This window comes from Rhinichthys klamathensis, unplaced genomic scaffold, assembly GCF_029890125.1.
Source record: "Rhinichthys klamathensis goyatoka isolate OS25496 unplaced genomic scaffold, OSU_Roscu_1.1 h1tg000775l_1, whole genome shotgun sequence".
NCBI lineage: Eukaryota > Metazoa > Chordata > Actinopteri > Cypriniformes > Leuciscidae > Rhinichthys > Rhinichthys klamathensis.
Window position 1 is genome coordinate 482,501 of NW_026607174.1, and position 15,655 is coordinate 498,155.

General features: G+C 37.1%; 2 protein-coding genes across 3 annotated transcripts in view; one reads left to right on the forward strand and one right to left on the reverse strand.

Annotated features, from left to right (window-relative positions):
• Window positions 1–15,655, forward strand: part of LOC130077735 (trypsin inhibitor ClTI-1-like) — a 138,130-nt gene that overhangs the window by 105,472 nt on the left and 17,003 nt on the right. The window lies entirely within an intron of this gene.
• Window positions 1–15,655, reverse strand: part of uvssa (UV-stimulated scaffold protein A) — a 59,869-nt gene that overhangs the window by 28,335 nt on the left and 15,879 nt on the right. The window contains exon 8 of the mRNA XM_056243070.1: window positions 6,074–6,179. Coding sequence (XP_056099045.1) covers window positions 6,074–6,179 — 106 coding nt within the window. The remainder of the gene's footprint in view (window positions 1–6,073; window positions 6,180–15,655) is intronic.

Here is a 15,655-nt window from a genome sequence, read left to right on the forward strand (position 1 = left end):
AATCATGAAATACGACCAAATCCTTTCTTTTTCTGTTCAAATTGACCAAAATGGTAGCTATTTGTCTGAAGCAATAAAGTTGCAGGTGCTAAAGAGATAAATCAATAAGAGGAAATAGAGAGGCCCAGCACTAGACATAGAGTTGAGCTGCCAATGCTGGCGTTATTGATTTTCCTGAGTTCAGCAGGCCTTGTAATTAAAATGTAAATTTTGAGAGAGATAACGTCCTGACAGGAACGCTGGGATAAAGGGATAGATAAAAGCTCTGTTGTGAAAGGAACGGCGAAAGAGAAAGAGAGAGAGAGAGAGAGAGAGAGAGAGAGAGAGAGAGAGAGAGAGAGAGAGAGAGAGAGAAAGGAGGAGAGGAACAGACAAAATACTTTTCGAATGAAAAGGTTTCTCTCTGGATGAGAGAGCTGGAAAGAAAGAAAGGGTAAGATTAGCCAGAGATGAGCCGGAGTCCTGTGACAGGTTGATGTAATATTAAATGAAACGGCTGATGCTAACTTGCGCTGATTGATAAATCTGAAATGATGGAGTTAACTTGGCAGTAAATCAGAATTATATTTCCCACGTCCCGGTTTAGGAGTGTTTAAATTATCCTGCGAATGGTTGCGCTCTTAATGCACAATTTCCATTTTCAAACTATATTCCTTTGCATGTAGAGTGCAGCAAAAAAAAAAAAAAAAGTAAAAACTTTTCACATTTAATTCAATAGAAAAGAAATGACATACACGCCGCGGCTCAAATCAGCCTCAGGGGCCGGTTCCACAAAGCTGTTTTAGACCAGGTCTATAGTGTTAGCAAGTCTAAGATTAGCTCATAGACTAGCCTAATGCAAGTTAGACTGTTTCACAAAAATAAAGACTTCATTTAGACCAAAAAAATTAGACAGCTTAGGCTAACTCAGGTCTAAGACTCTGTTACCGTAGCAACCAGCAGTAACAATCAGTTACCTTGGCAACCCAGCAGTAACAATCAGTTACCTTGGCAACCAGCAGTAACAATCAGTTACATTACAAACAGCCGAAAGCAAAGGGAAAATGGCCCATAATTTGTGGTTTGCTGACGACGTTATGGAGAGCTGTGAGAAGGGAAAGGGTTTTTAGGGACCCAGTAACCTACTTGTACCATGTTTTTGTATCTTTACTGTACGTCTGTAACGCTCCGCTCAACGGGCGGATTAACTGTCGTAGCAATCTTTGTCCAAATGAAACATTTCTTCTTGTTACTACATTCTCCGCCAAGTAAAATGTCCCTGTGACTGTTACACTCCTCCAACACACACATATCTCCCGCTGGGGTAAACTGCGCCGAGCGGTTGAATGCGCTTACTCGATCCGCCATGTTTATTGTTTTGAAAAGTGTCTTATTTTACCCAGAATGCACTGCAGTGTAGTCCTACTTAAGATAGTCAGAGTCTTTAGTGCTTTCTGATTTAGACGTCTATCTGAAGTCTGACTCTCTACTATATCTCAGCCGTAGTCAAAGTCTCTCTTTGTGAAACATCTGATTCACTGTGGTTCAAGATTGCTGGTGGCGTTTGCTAAGGTAAGCATCACTAGTGCTCATATTTGGGGTTAGGATCTAGATCAGACCCCTAACCGTGAGTATTACAGGGGTCATGACATGAGAAATCAAACTCGCTTTGATCTTTTGACATTTAGGAGGTCTTTGTACCATTAAATCAGCCGGCAAGATTCAGCGAGTAAAACTTTCTCATTATAAACACAGCATTTATTTAATCAAGCTCGCACGGGCAAATACATTTGCATATGACATCGGCGAATACTTTTACATCATCGCACCATAGGCCCCGCCCACTGGTCCCTTAACGGCTAACATTAGCCTTCACTGGATGAGAGCGTCGCGTTAAAAGTAGTGCTGTCAAACGATTAAAATATTTAATCGCGATTAATGTCATAGTTAACTCGCGATTATTCGCACATTTTTATCTGTTCTAAATGTCTCTTGATTTCTTTTTGTCCCATTATTTTTTCTCATTTTAATGCTCTTATTAACATGGAAAAGTGGATCGGCTTGCTTTGTGCAAATGTTTTTTATTGAAAACAACATTGTCATATACTGTGTTCAATTTCACACTAACATTCTCACTTGGAGGAAATAATCTCTCACACAATGTAACACTGTCCATCAATAAAAGGGTGAAAGAAATACTGACGAGGTCCTGATATTGACGAGGGGGCGGAGAATTCGCATCAGCTGTGTGTGTGTGTGTGTGTGTGTGTGTGTGTGTATGTGTGTGTGTGCCATCATCAAGTGGTGTTTCAGACTGGACGTGCTGCGATGATGATAGCTCAGTTCACAACGACTAAACACACAGATCACTTTGGTCTCGTCAATGGAACCATTTGGCAACTTTTTAAAAGTAAACTTTCCATTCAGAATCTTATTGGCATCCATTTCGGCGTCTCGCGCTCGTCATCCACTCAAAACGTAACGTTAACCTACTATTTGGCCGGCTCGCAAGCCCAAACAAGTGTGTGCGGCGTGCCTGCTGTTTTGTTTCCGGTCTAGCTAGATCCGCTTGCGCTTTGCAACGAAGCAACAAAACTCGCGCAGCGCCGCGTCCTGTTGCAAAAGCATGTGAAAAAAACTACAAAGTTTGCTAGGCCAAAAAGACCGCTAATCGCGCGATAAAATAATTAACGCCGTTAAAATAGGTTTGCGTTAACGCCGTTAATAACGCGTTTAACTGACAGCCTAGTTAAAAGCCATTATAATGACTGACGCTGTCTACACTGTCCAGATTAAACCGCGGGTGTGTGTCCGTACAGAGTTCAGAAGGGTTCCAGCATCGGGGACACGTGCATGGCTTATTTTAATGGCGTCCCGGATTAGTCGGATGATTATATGTTTGTTCGGAGCGTTTTATTTCGTAATCGAGGCACAGTGCGATGGAGAGTTCGCTAAACTAAATAAACTTTAGCCGAAAGATGAAGCATCACAAACCGTAATTCAATTATTTCATAATACTTTGTCTGTAAATGTTTTATATGGATAGTGTTTTCAGAACACTTACTCGCGTGAAACAGCGAGTGTGTGTTGATACTGTGTCCTGTGACGTTAGCCAATCATAACAGTGTCTGTTCACTGACAAGCCTTAAAGGAGCCGCACATTTAAAACGGATCATTTCAGACAGAAGGTCAGAATGAGGCTTGAAAATAATTGTTTTTCCACACACATATATATATTATTTTGTTTTTGTGCAAAAGACTTTATTAACATTATTAGTGACGTTTAAGGAACATTTTAAAGTAATACTAGCCTGGGAAAACCCAGACGACTTCCGGCAAATGTAGATTTGCTCTGAAAGTTAGTCTGGCAAAGAGCTCATTCAAGCCCATTTCCAATCCGCCGAAATCGAGGCACCAATCAGAAGCGTTGGGGCGGGCTTTACACGATGACGACAGCGCTGGGATTTTGAAGCAGATTTTGTAGCCTACATTACAAAGATGGATGCCACCGTCGAACATCACTCGTTCCAATCAGCTATCGCGTCTGTTTTAAGCCATTTGAACGTTTCCTTTTAGTTAAAAACCGAGCAAAGAACAACACTCGGAGATGTGTCTCCGCCGCTCTGCATACGTCATCTCCTTCATCGCTCTGATTGGGTGTAGCTCTATCCGCGACGTCCGTTGGTGACGCCCCTCTGGAAATGATTTGTCTATGACGCTTTGCCAGTTACAACTGAGAATGGTCTGCTTTTAACCAGGCTAAAGTAATACAAAAAAAACCTTTAAACTTCAGCACGTCCCTGGTTTGGTTCGTGAACAGTTTAGCGGCCAGAAGCAGGTGTAAATTACCGCTCTAAGCTAATGGGCGCTCATTAACACCAGTGCATTGTTAATTTGGCATGGCCAGTGCACTGATCATTACATACTTTACTGCAGAAAGCAGCTTGGCTCTGTGAAGTTGTAGAAATGATATCCTAATGAATCTTCAGTTACTGCCTGCTTAGAGATGCTGAGAGGAAGCGAATGAAGAACGAGAACAGGAATCACATCTCATAATTACTGGACGGTGTGGAGTTCATCACACATTAGCAGGGAAATCGGGAAATTACTAAAGCACTGCATGAACCCCATTAGCTACTGTAATCGATTATTTTCATGGCAGTGAATTCAAAACGGGACAGGATTTGAGGTCAAATATAATCTGTGGTATTTAGCTGGTGTTTGACCTCTGTCTTTCGCCTGTGGCTCGCTGTCAATAGAGCTGTCCTTGCCCAGATGGACAACAATCTTCTGCAAGTACAAATAGTCAGCTGTCAAAACAGATTTGTATCTGCGGCCCCAGGTTATAATTGATTTAAACAAGGCTTAAAGCAATTTATTACCTTTCAAAAAGAGATCCGACTTTATTAAATGTGCAGCTGTTTTACAGCGAATGTGATGTTATTGTGCTTCTCACATTTCACACCAAATTATCATCAAATGGAGATTCTTATAACAGTAATGCGATAGAATTATTAATTTATTTTAACCTATAAATCACCAAATTAAAGGCAACACAACAAATGCCTAATATTACTATGATGTGTAAATACTTTGCAATTTAAGCGGTTGTTTTTGAGAATTTAGGGGGGAAAGTGTTTCATTTTCATAAAATGTCACAAAATAAAAAATAAACTTTAAAAAAATCATTCTTTTTACCATGTTTTTACTTCATTTACATCCTTTTTATTAATAAAAAAAAAATGAGAAATTCAAAATTGCAAAAACCAGTGAGATGCAGAAAAATATATATTTTTAAACAACATTTACGCCATTTTATTTGAATATATAAACTTATAAGAACATATAATAAGAGAATTACCAGTATAATGGATTAAATTACATTTATTTGTATCTTACAACTCCTGACTGCTCAAAACAGTCTAAAATTATGAAAAATACATATTATTTTTCTAAGAATATTACTCTGAAATGTTTTCAAACTAAATATATTCATTTTACTTGCATAAACTTTTACTTTCATATCAGAAAAACAGCTTGAATCTCCTTTTCATGCTGCAATGGTTCATCAATAATAGGAGCAAAGTGAAACTTTTCCTTTTACAAACACAATTTAGACTATTTTGGTCTATGAATGCTTGCTCTACAAGCACATTAAGAGTGTATTTACATGACAACAATGCACTAAAAACAGACGATCCCCGTTCGTTCACGCATCTGCGAAATTTGATTAATATTTATTCATTATTATGCATGGCAGGCCAGTAGTTGGCCATGTCACTTTGTCAAGAAACACACCACACACACGTCATGACGTCATTGACGTTTTTGTTGTTTACATGGAGGCGGTAAAGGCTTTGTTTTCAAAAACTTGCACTTTGAAACCCATTTTCAAAAAAATCTTGAGTTTTCAGGCCGCCAAAACACAAATAAACGGCCAAAACACATAAAAACTTTTCCATTTTCAGTTGAAAACAATGTCGTGTAAACATCCCCTCAGACACTCATTTGTTAGTGTCATTTTATTTTAATTTCAGAATTATTCTGTATGTTTATGCACAAGCATGTTTATAAACTATAAAGGACAAAATGTGTGTGAGTGTAGGACAGAGGCTAAATGTAGGCTATTTTACACAATCAATTTGAGACAAATCTAACTTAAAAAATAGATGAACAAAAAAAAAAACGGACCCGAACGCAAAAGGCGTAACAATTCAGTTTAAATGGCTATATCTGGAAAAAAAAGAAGTGTATTTTGGCAGTCAAAAAAATAAATAATCAAACCGGACCCGAAGGCAATCCCAGTGTTTTAATTCACTGCCAAATGACCTATTTTTGAAAGTAAAACTTCCAGCTTTTGAAAAGCAGACCCAGAAGTCGTACGTCACGCTTTACACCTTAACTCTCAAAAACAAACTTTCCTTGTGTGCTTTGAACCGTTCCACAGCTAACCTTTTCAATCCCACCCTGAGATATCCCCTGGCCCGCACTGCAAACAAACAGGCTTCCCCGGAGGACGTCCCGGCTTTGAAGCGCGTGGTCATATCCACCGGAGATTATGTGGATTATGCGTGATGCACCTGAACAAACTCACCGTACTCGGCCCGCAGATGTTCAGGGATATGAGGTTCATAGCCCTCCTTCTCCGGCACGTCCACAAAATCCTCCTCGCTGTCCTCTCCATCCTCAGGAGCTCTCATCTAGCGCAGAAAACACACATTACCATCAATAACACTTCATAAAGATGCTACCAATGAGCATTTTTCCCTCGGTTTATGCTGTAAAAACTACTGTTGCAAAACACATCCAGTTTTCCCAGTGGTTCTCCAACAAACAGAGCTTGTGTGTGCTGACGGTGTGTAATTCTCCGTGGGCTGATTAACACTCAGATGGGACATCCACTGTGGCCTCAGGGTATAACACAGATTTACAGCACAAACTCTGCAGTAACGGCGGACATCTTAACATTTTAATTCAAAGCCTTAATAGAATTTCCACTCGACCACGTCCAATTCTTTTCTCTAGTGCTAGTCTATCTGAGTATTGTCCCAGCTTAACTGTGACTGTATAAAATAGTGCTGGTTATGTTAAATACGTTTTCCAGCATGCAAAGGAGACCGTAATAATGTGCTGATCACTGTAAAAAATGATTTTTTGTGGTGAAGTAAATACTGCTGAAAAAAAAAACATGTAATTTACATGAAAAAGTTAGTTCAGGCAAGAATTAAAAAAACTAAGTAAATTCCATATCGGTACTTAATTCAAGCGAGTAGAAATGAAAGCGTAAATATCAACTTAATAAAATTAAGTAAAAATTACTCAACTTTTCTGATACTGGGGTTCCCATCATGCACTGGACCTTGAATAATTAATGAGGTTGATTTTTCACTGGTTTCCAGCTGTATTTACACTGTTTTATGATTGCTTTTGTTGTTAGGATTATAGTAACTTACCATTTTGTGACATTTCGAGTAAAATCTGCTCAAAATGACACATTCAAACACAAAAACGATCCATCAAATGTTACCGTCATCAAGTATTGAGGTCTTTGCATTCACATGATGTTTAACATTTGACATGATGAAGTATAAATTACTTAGAAGTTAAAGCACATACTGGTATAATTCAATATTATTGTTTGAGTGAAATGTAATGCAAAGGAAATTTCAACTAAATTGATATTACTCAACCTTATACTAGCCAAGTTAAAATTTCTTATTTTCTTTGTTACTTTCACTTGACTAGGTTAAGTAAAGTTGACTTAATTCCATATTCCAAGTAAATTTAACTTAAATATTTCTAATTAAAGCTACTGATAATTATGTTTAGGTTTTTACTTGGCAAATCGTTGTAAATTTACTAGCATTTTCTGAGTGAAAAAAGTTGCCTAGCTTTTTTCAAGTAAATCCTCCTCCAAATTTTTTTCAGTGTGGGTTTCAGAGAGTGGGACAACCCCGAGTTAGCTAAATCTGCTGGTGGGTTCGCACTTGTACTGGTGTCTTAGTCTTAGGCTGAACTGTGTCTGATAACATCTTTCGCAGGCTGTTGTACAAAAGAGAGAGGGTGATGCGAGTGTGTGTTCACATCATGCGCTGACTTTAAGGAGATCAGCTCAACAGCAGGCACTAGATAAAGAGACCCAACCGGATCCAGACCAGAACTCATGCTTTCTCTCATCTTAAGTGTGTTATGGTCAAGCTAAGCTGAAAAGCTGAAAAGTCTTGTGCTTTGATAGAAAGTTAATGACAAAACTTATCATCCACTTTAACACTAAGTATGTGACAGATTTGATTTTACAAAATGTAAAAATATTTTTTGAGCAAATATTGTGTAAAATAAGCACTCTTTTAAAATATTCGGGGGCAAAAGTTTGGAATAAATACGATTTTTTTCAAGTTTCTGAAAGAAGTCTCTTCTGCCTTTTAGTCTCTCGGCTGCATTTATTTGGTCAAAGATACAGTAAAAATTCAGAAATATTATTATAATTTAAAACAGCTGTTTTCTATGTGAATATACAGTAAAGTGTAATTTATTCCTGTGATCAAAGCTGAATTTTCAGCATCATTACTCCAGTCTTCAGTGTCACATGATCCTTCAGAAATCACTCTAATATGAGGATCAAGAAACATTTAGGATTATTATCACTGTTGACAATGGTTGTGCTGCTTCAGATTGTTATGCAAATTCTACCATTCAAAAGTTTGGAGTAAGTAAGTAAAGTAAAATTAATACATTTATTCAACAAAGACGCATTAAATTGATTAAAGTGACATTTATACTGCTACAAAAGATCATGTGACACTGAAGACTGGAGTAATGATGCTTTGATCACAGGAATAAATGACATTTTACTATATATTCACATAGAAAACATCTGATTTACATTGTAATAATAATATTTCACACTTTTTGAGGAAATAAATTCAGCCTTTTTGAACATGACAGGCTTTTTTCAACAATTAAATAGTGAGTAAAACATTTATATCAGCATTATCCAAGTACTGGTATTTTTTTATTAGCATTTTAACACAAAAAAAACACTGTATTTGAGGTAGGCCTATCATTCGAGTGCATTCAACGCTGGACAGTTCAATACTCAGGGTTACTAACTCCAAGTATGTTCACTGAAAAAGAAGTGATGACTTAGCAAACACAACTAATTAAAGCTCTATAATCACAGTGTGTGTCTGTAAGTGGCGGAGAGGAATGTGTCTGGTGTCTTCAGGTGCGCTTCGCTCTCTCATCCATCACTCGCGCTGTAAGTTTTGTTATCACTCTAACACTAATCAAAAGAGAAAACTGTCACTGCCACTGACCTGTGGAACCTCCCAATTATGCTCTTGAAGAGTGACAGCGGCACTTAACTTCCACCGCCGGCTAAATGACCACCATCAATCCTCGCTGAATAGCAATGAGCCACCGGGCTGCAAATGATTTTTTTTTTTTTTTTTTTTTTTTTTAAGGAACAGAAATCCCCAGCCTGGAATTTATGAAAGGTGAAAAGCAACTCAAGGCTATTTTCCCCCTCCTCGCTCACACTCACAGGCCTGGGGAGAGACGGCACGACGTCTGCATTAGTGCTAAACACAATTTATGCCTTTTAATTTACCCAAAAGGTGCTTAAGCGGCCCGTGCGCTACAATGCAGAACAGAATGCCAGTTTTTAAATATGGGGGTCGTTGGGATAAAACGGTTTATATAATCTGTGTGCCCTTCCTTTTCCGAGGGCACTGCTTAAAGTCTAGCGTCCCCTTTCCATTTATTCTGTCTAATTGTCTCGGTGATGAGCTCAATATAAAGCACTAAACATTCTAGCTTGCTTTGCTTTTATTTTTCATTATTGCAGCCAGGCTATATGTTGACAATTGCAGATTGAGGTATAAACTGTCTTTGCATGAGGTCTCAATTACGTGCACTTCAGGAACCAGCGCGCCCTCTATAGTGAACACACACACACACACACACACACACACACACACACACACACACACACACACACACATCTTTGTGGGGACTCTCCATAGGCGTAATGGTTTTTATACTGTACAAACTGTATATTCTGTCCCCTTACACTAACCCTATCCCTAAACCTACCCATCACACACACACACACACACACACACACTAACCCGACCCCTAAACCTACCCATCACACACAACTTTCTGCATTTTTACATTTTCAAAAAACATTACTTAGCATGATTTATACGCTGTTTTCCTCATGGGGACCGCTGGCTGGTCCCCACAATGTAGGTGATTTCAGGTTTTACTATACTTGTGGGGTCATTTGGTCCCCACAATGTAATATAAACATGAACACACACACACACACAATGTTCAAGCCCTGTAGTCTCAATCTAAAAAAATGAATGCAATGAATAGTGATACTGTAAAGTCAACATAATATCAAAATTATTCCTTTGATGTGCAAGTTTATTTCTCATTTTGTATTAAAATAGAATACATTTTTTATGTGAATATCCTGTCTAGTGCTGTCAATCAATAAAAAAAAAACTGAATTAGATTAATAACACATTTTTTCCTGTGATTAATCGCAATTAAAAACACTTACGTTTTGTATATATTTTATAATGTAATAATTTCACGGCTATTCTCCAAATTAATGTAGAGATGACATAAAGATTTTAAAAACTTGTTTAATGGCATCTTTTTTATGAATGAAGGCCACTGATACTAATACAGCAGCTGATGTCTCACGAAAAACATTAATTATAGCCATTCAACATTACAATGTCATTAAGCTATCCATTTTTATTTATTTTTTTACATTTATTGGGCTTAAAAAGAGCATTTGCATGAGGAAGAGCGTGATCATATAATGTAACTCTAGCCAAAAAACGGATGTGTTAATTGTAATAAATATTTTTAACGCGTTAAACTGGAAAAGATTGGATGCGTTAACACGCTAACAGCACTAATCCTGTCTTCAGATTCAGGTTGATCAGTGTGTTCACTCACTGTTGTTGCATTTAAACATAAGGTTTTATTTCACTACACGGTTCTAGTATACTTGAGAGTTGAATTAGTTGCTTCCACATTGTATACAGTATTAACACATGTAAACAGCACTGCTAATGGCCCACAGAGTCCACAGGGAAGCAGAGGAACGGGACACCGCTTTAAAAAACAGAAAAGGGAAGGTGATATTCTACTTAAATTGAAACATTGATCAGTCTTTCTGCAACCTGCAGCTAATTACAATCTCTAAACATCAGTTCAATCTCAGCGAGACTGTTTTATGCCCGCTGGCCGCCAGATGAAGAACACACTGTTTATGCGTCGTCTTTATTTAACCCAATGCAGTTTCTTCCTTGATAGATTAAAGTACATCGCACAATGGAAATTGTAGCTGTTATGTTTAAATCACTTTAATTCTTTTGAGATAAAATCAGCATCGTCAACCTTGCGAAGGCAGTATTATAATTCTCGGACTGGAGTGTGTGGACGCTGGGAACGAGTGTGTTTATGCTGACGCAGGTGTTGCTGACATTTGAAGAAAACCACCTTTGCATTTAAAACACTCGTTCTCTCGGCTGGCACCGTGATCTGTGTGCGAGGACAGCCAGGTAAAGTAGCCCGGGGACGTCTAGGGAATGATACAAAACATTTAGAGAATATGATTCTTTCGCAGTTCGACGTCAGCGTAATGATTACACACTGAAGCATGCCAGGTCAAAAGAACGTGACTTAGAAACTAATAATTATAAAATAATCATAATATTTAAATGAATAGACTAGATTCATTTCTAAGAAATATGTTTAAGTATAAACTGCAGAATTAACATTTGTAATGTTTTATGGGTTTTTTGTGTACTACTATGCAATAATAGGTATAAAAATGTGTAATCAACAAGATATATATATATTTTTTTAATGTAAATGCTGGGATATTGTCCCTCAAAACAGTGTTATTATAGTAAAAAAAAAAAAGTAAAAAAAAAATGAAAACCATTAAAATATATATATTTTTGTTAAATGCTGACTGAATTAAAATATTTTTATAAAATATTTGATTTCAGCTAGTTGCCAAACATTTCTTCATTTTATTTAGTTTAAGCAAGCATAACTGGGAGAATCAGACTAACTGCAACAATTAAAGACATTTTTAGATTATTTTAATCAAAATGTCTGAAATATCACAAATACAATCACTACTAATATGAATTGTTTATCACTTTTGACCAATAGGTAGCACTGTTATCAAGTTAGTATGGTGTGGTCAGTCAGTGTGAGCAGACAATGAGACATACCAAGTTTGGTGTCAATATGGCAAAGGGTTGCGGAGTTACAGCCTCGGAATCAGCTCGGTATTGATATAAATAACATAAAAAATCAAAAAGCTTTTAATAACTTTTTGCCAGCATGTCTGAAGATGATCTGAGCCGACTTTGGAGAAGATTGGACCAACGGTCTAAAAGGAGTTAGAAAAAAGTAGGTTTTCAAAGATATTCAAAATGGGGGACAGCAATTTTCAATGTCTCACAACTGGTGTCATTGTTCTAGGAATGACCCAATCAAGACCACTTTCATTAAAATAGGCAAAATTAATCAAAAGCTATTTAAATTTTGACCAGGATGTGGCGCTATTCTGTAAGCACCTTCAGCGCATGGTCCAGATGACACATACCGAGTTTCGTAACCAAAGTTACCAAAATACAGCATTATACCACAACATTCAAAATGGCCGATATTGGATAATTGGGGATCATTCGACTCGGTGTGCTGCACTGAATCAAAAGAGACCAGTTTTATGAAATTATTATTATAACAATTTTTCATGTCTTCTAACCAGTAGGTGGCGCTGTGTTGAAAAGCTGATAGCCTCAGGTTTGTGATGACCAAGACTCATCTCAATACGCTAAAGCCTGCCATCCAATTTGGCGCGCTCTTCGTTAAATTCATTTGCGCGTTATTCGAGAACGGATGGGTTTATCAAAAAGCTTTTAATAACTTTTTCCCAGCATGGTCTGAAGATGATCTGAGCCAATTTTGGTTAACATATTTGGAAAAGTTCGAAAAGTAAAAAAAAAATTATAGAAAATTCAAAATGGCGTCTTGAGCCAAAGAATTTAGATTCTACGGTTCAGCAGTTATTAGCATAAACGTGAGTGCAACTTTGGACAGTTGGTGGCGCTAGAGGGATTGAGTTAGAGACTGCAAAACTGCTGTGGTTAATGCTCAGATGGTCCTCTATCTGTGTGCCAAATCTCACAACTTTTTACCACACGGTTAAATGGGCTGCCATAGACCCAATAGCAGAAGTAGAAGAACACTTACGATTACAATAGATGCCGTACCTTCGGTGCTTGGCCCCTAATTACTAAACATTAACAAAAATGGAAAATATAAAAATAATAATTTAAAATATCAATAAAAATATGTATAGCACTGTCTCTACTCACTTAATAATGTTGGGTTAAAAATAACCAAACGAGTAACCCAACTATGGGGTGGTGTAACACCTTCCCAACTCTGGGATATTTTAACCCAGTGCATTTGGTTAAAAGTAACCCAACAATTAGGTTAACTATTTATTTGTATTTATTACATTAACAAATAGACTTTGTTTTCAGTACAGATTATTTATTTGTATAAAACAATAAATTTGTCTCCACAATTATTTATTTAAATTACAAATTAAATATTGGGGGTGTCTAGAGTTTAATGTAAATGTACATAATTGTGTACATAAATTCAAAATACACAAGTGTACATACAACATACGTATTTAACCCAACAGCCGGGTTATTACAAGAAATTACCCCACGATTTTAAAAATGACCCAACATTTTTTGGAAAATAACCCAACTTAGTGACCCAATAAGTGTAACCCAACGGTTGGGTTAAAAAAACAACCCAACATTTTTTTTTTTTTTACTGTGTATATGCTCTCTGACTGGTCTCATGCACATATTAGAATAGTGTAGACTTTGTAGACTAAATGCGTGTACAGCAGGCAGACGTTTACAGTGAACTCTATTGATCCCGCGCCGGCCTCTACCCCGAGACCGGTCCAGATAATGAGTTTCCGGTTAAACGTCCCCCACTTACTGGGAAAAACACATTCCAGCAGGGCTAAAGTGCGCCTCGCGCCCTCCAATATATTTTGTACGGTCTAATTAACTCTGTAAGCAATCTCAATTACTTTGTGCCCAGGGAAGCGTTGGCCAGGCACACTCCTTAAGCAAGTCTGTTATCCTTTTAAAAAATGAGCTGAGGAGGTCTAGCCTCGGACAACTGAGCCCTACACTTCATTTGTCTTTGGCCAAGTTTGATAGCTATGCGTTTAAAAACCCATTCAATCTTATAAACCAAAAATTAAATGTACTCAGCTGTGATGGTCCTCTGTGCATCTGCTATTTATATGCTAATCTCCTCTCTTACGGGGAAGGTCTCGCAAATTATTACGGCAAACCAATAACTCAGGTGTATGGACTAGCGCGCTAGCTGACCGAAGAACAAGAACCAAATGCGCTTTGTCACGAGGACGCGTTCTAGACAGCCTGGAGTTCATGCGCTCCATGAAGTTTCCTGGCATATCTCATCTTGAAAGCACGTAATGTTGCGTATCTATATATATACATGATATATATAGCATGTTATTGTTTCCAGTTATTAACCTTTCTTTGCCCTGGAAGTTCTTTCTTCTGCCCAAAACAAATATTGACCAACAATAAGGCCAGGAATATACAGTTTTGACAAATTTGGTAACACTTTATTTTACAGTGTCCTTGTTATATATGTTACATGTACTTCACTCTAAAAAATGCTGGGTTGTTTTAACCCAATTTTGGGTCAAATATGGACAAACCCAATTGTTGGATTAAAAAATAAAATTTATAAATTTAACCCAACAGCTGGGTTTGTCCATATTTGACCCAAAATTGGGTTAAAACAACCCAGCATTTTTTAGAGTGTAGTAATAACAGTAAATTATGCATAATTACATGCAACTTATCCAAACTCTAGTCTTAACTATATAGTAAGTACATGTTGTTAATTAATATCACTCAGTACTTAAATATATAATTACACTGAAACACCTTAAAATAAAGTGTAACCAAACTGTGTTTAATGGTTTATCAGTGCTGGGCAGATTACTAGCAAACTGAAATGACTGATTACATGACGGACTGATACATGATTACACTCATTTATATTTATATATGGATGCTGAATAAATGCACTTACGTTTGACAATAGAGTCTTTTTTGCTGTTGTTTTAATAGAAAAACATGAATGTATTTTTTAATTATTGGATTATTAGGAATTTCACCGTTTTAATTTCTGAGAGGAGTGTCTTGTTTTACCAGTATATGATAAATAGCCTATAATAAATTCAGAGGTCAAATAAACCAGGCGTATGGGTTGACATTCTGCTTAAGTTTTCATTGACTAAAACTAAATAGAGACATTTAGTTTAAACTCGACTAAACAAAACTAGGACAAGGTTGACTAAATATGATGACAACTAAAAAGTACATTTGACACAGGACTAAACCAGCCGACAAAATGAACACTTCGACCCAGCACTGTGTTTAATCATGATGAGGGACCAAAAGGTGTCATTTCTTCCATGTGATGACAAATAAAAGCATGCAAAATAAACACCGGATATTTCAGGATAATGGGCCTTATGCAAAGCTGCATGTGCTGGGAGTTCAGATCTTGATTTTGTCATTTATTAGAGTACACCTCATAATTACTAAGATTATAACCGAACTACAGTTTCACCCAAAATGTATTAGATCACCTAAGTCACGATCAAATGTATGACTGTCATTGCATTAGATGCAAACGTCAAAGCAATGATCTTCGTTTTATCTCAATCTCTTAACCAGCTGGTGATTTTAAGTGGTCAGTTCACACAGATTTATTTTATTATTTTTTTACTCTGAAAATCTAATAAAAAAAAATGATAAATAGTAATTTTACACCTTTCTCAGACAGGCAGGAGTTTAAGGAGTTGGAAGCAATTTCCCCCCGTGTCAGAGCAATGATACAGGGAATAAAGTAATGGAACGCTTTTAAGAGTAAAAAGGAAAAACTAATTATGATAAAGACCTTTTAGCTGTTTCTTTATCACAGAGCACTGACTTTTTGCATTGAAATCATCACTGAGAGTGATAAACCTCTCTGGCATGCAGTCGAGTGC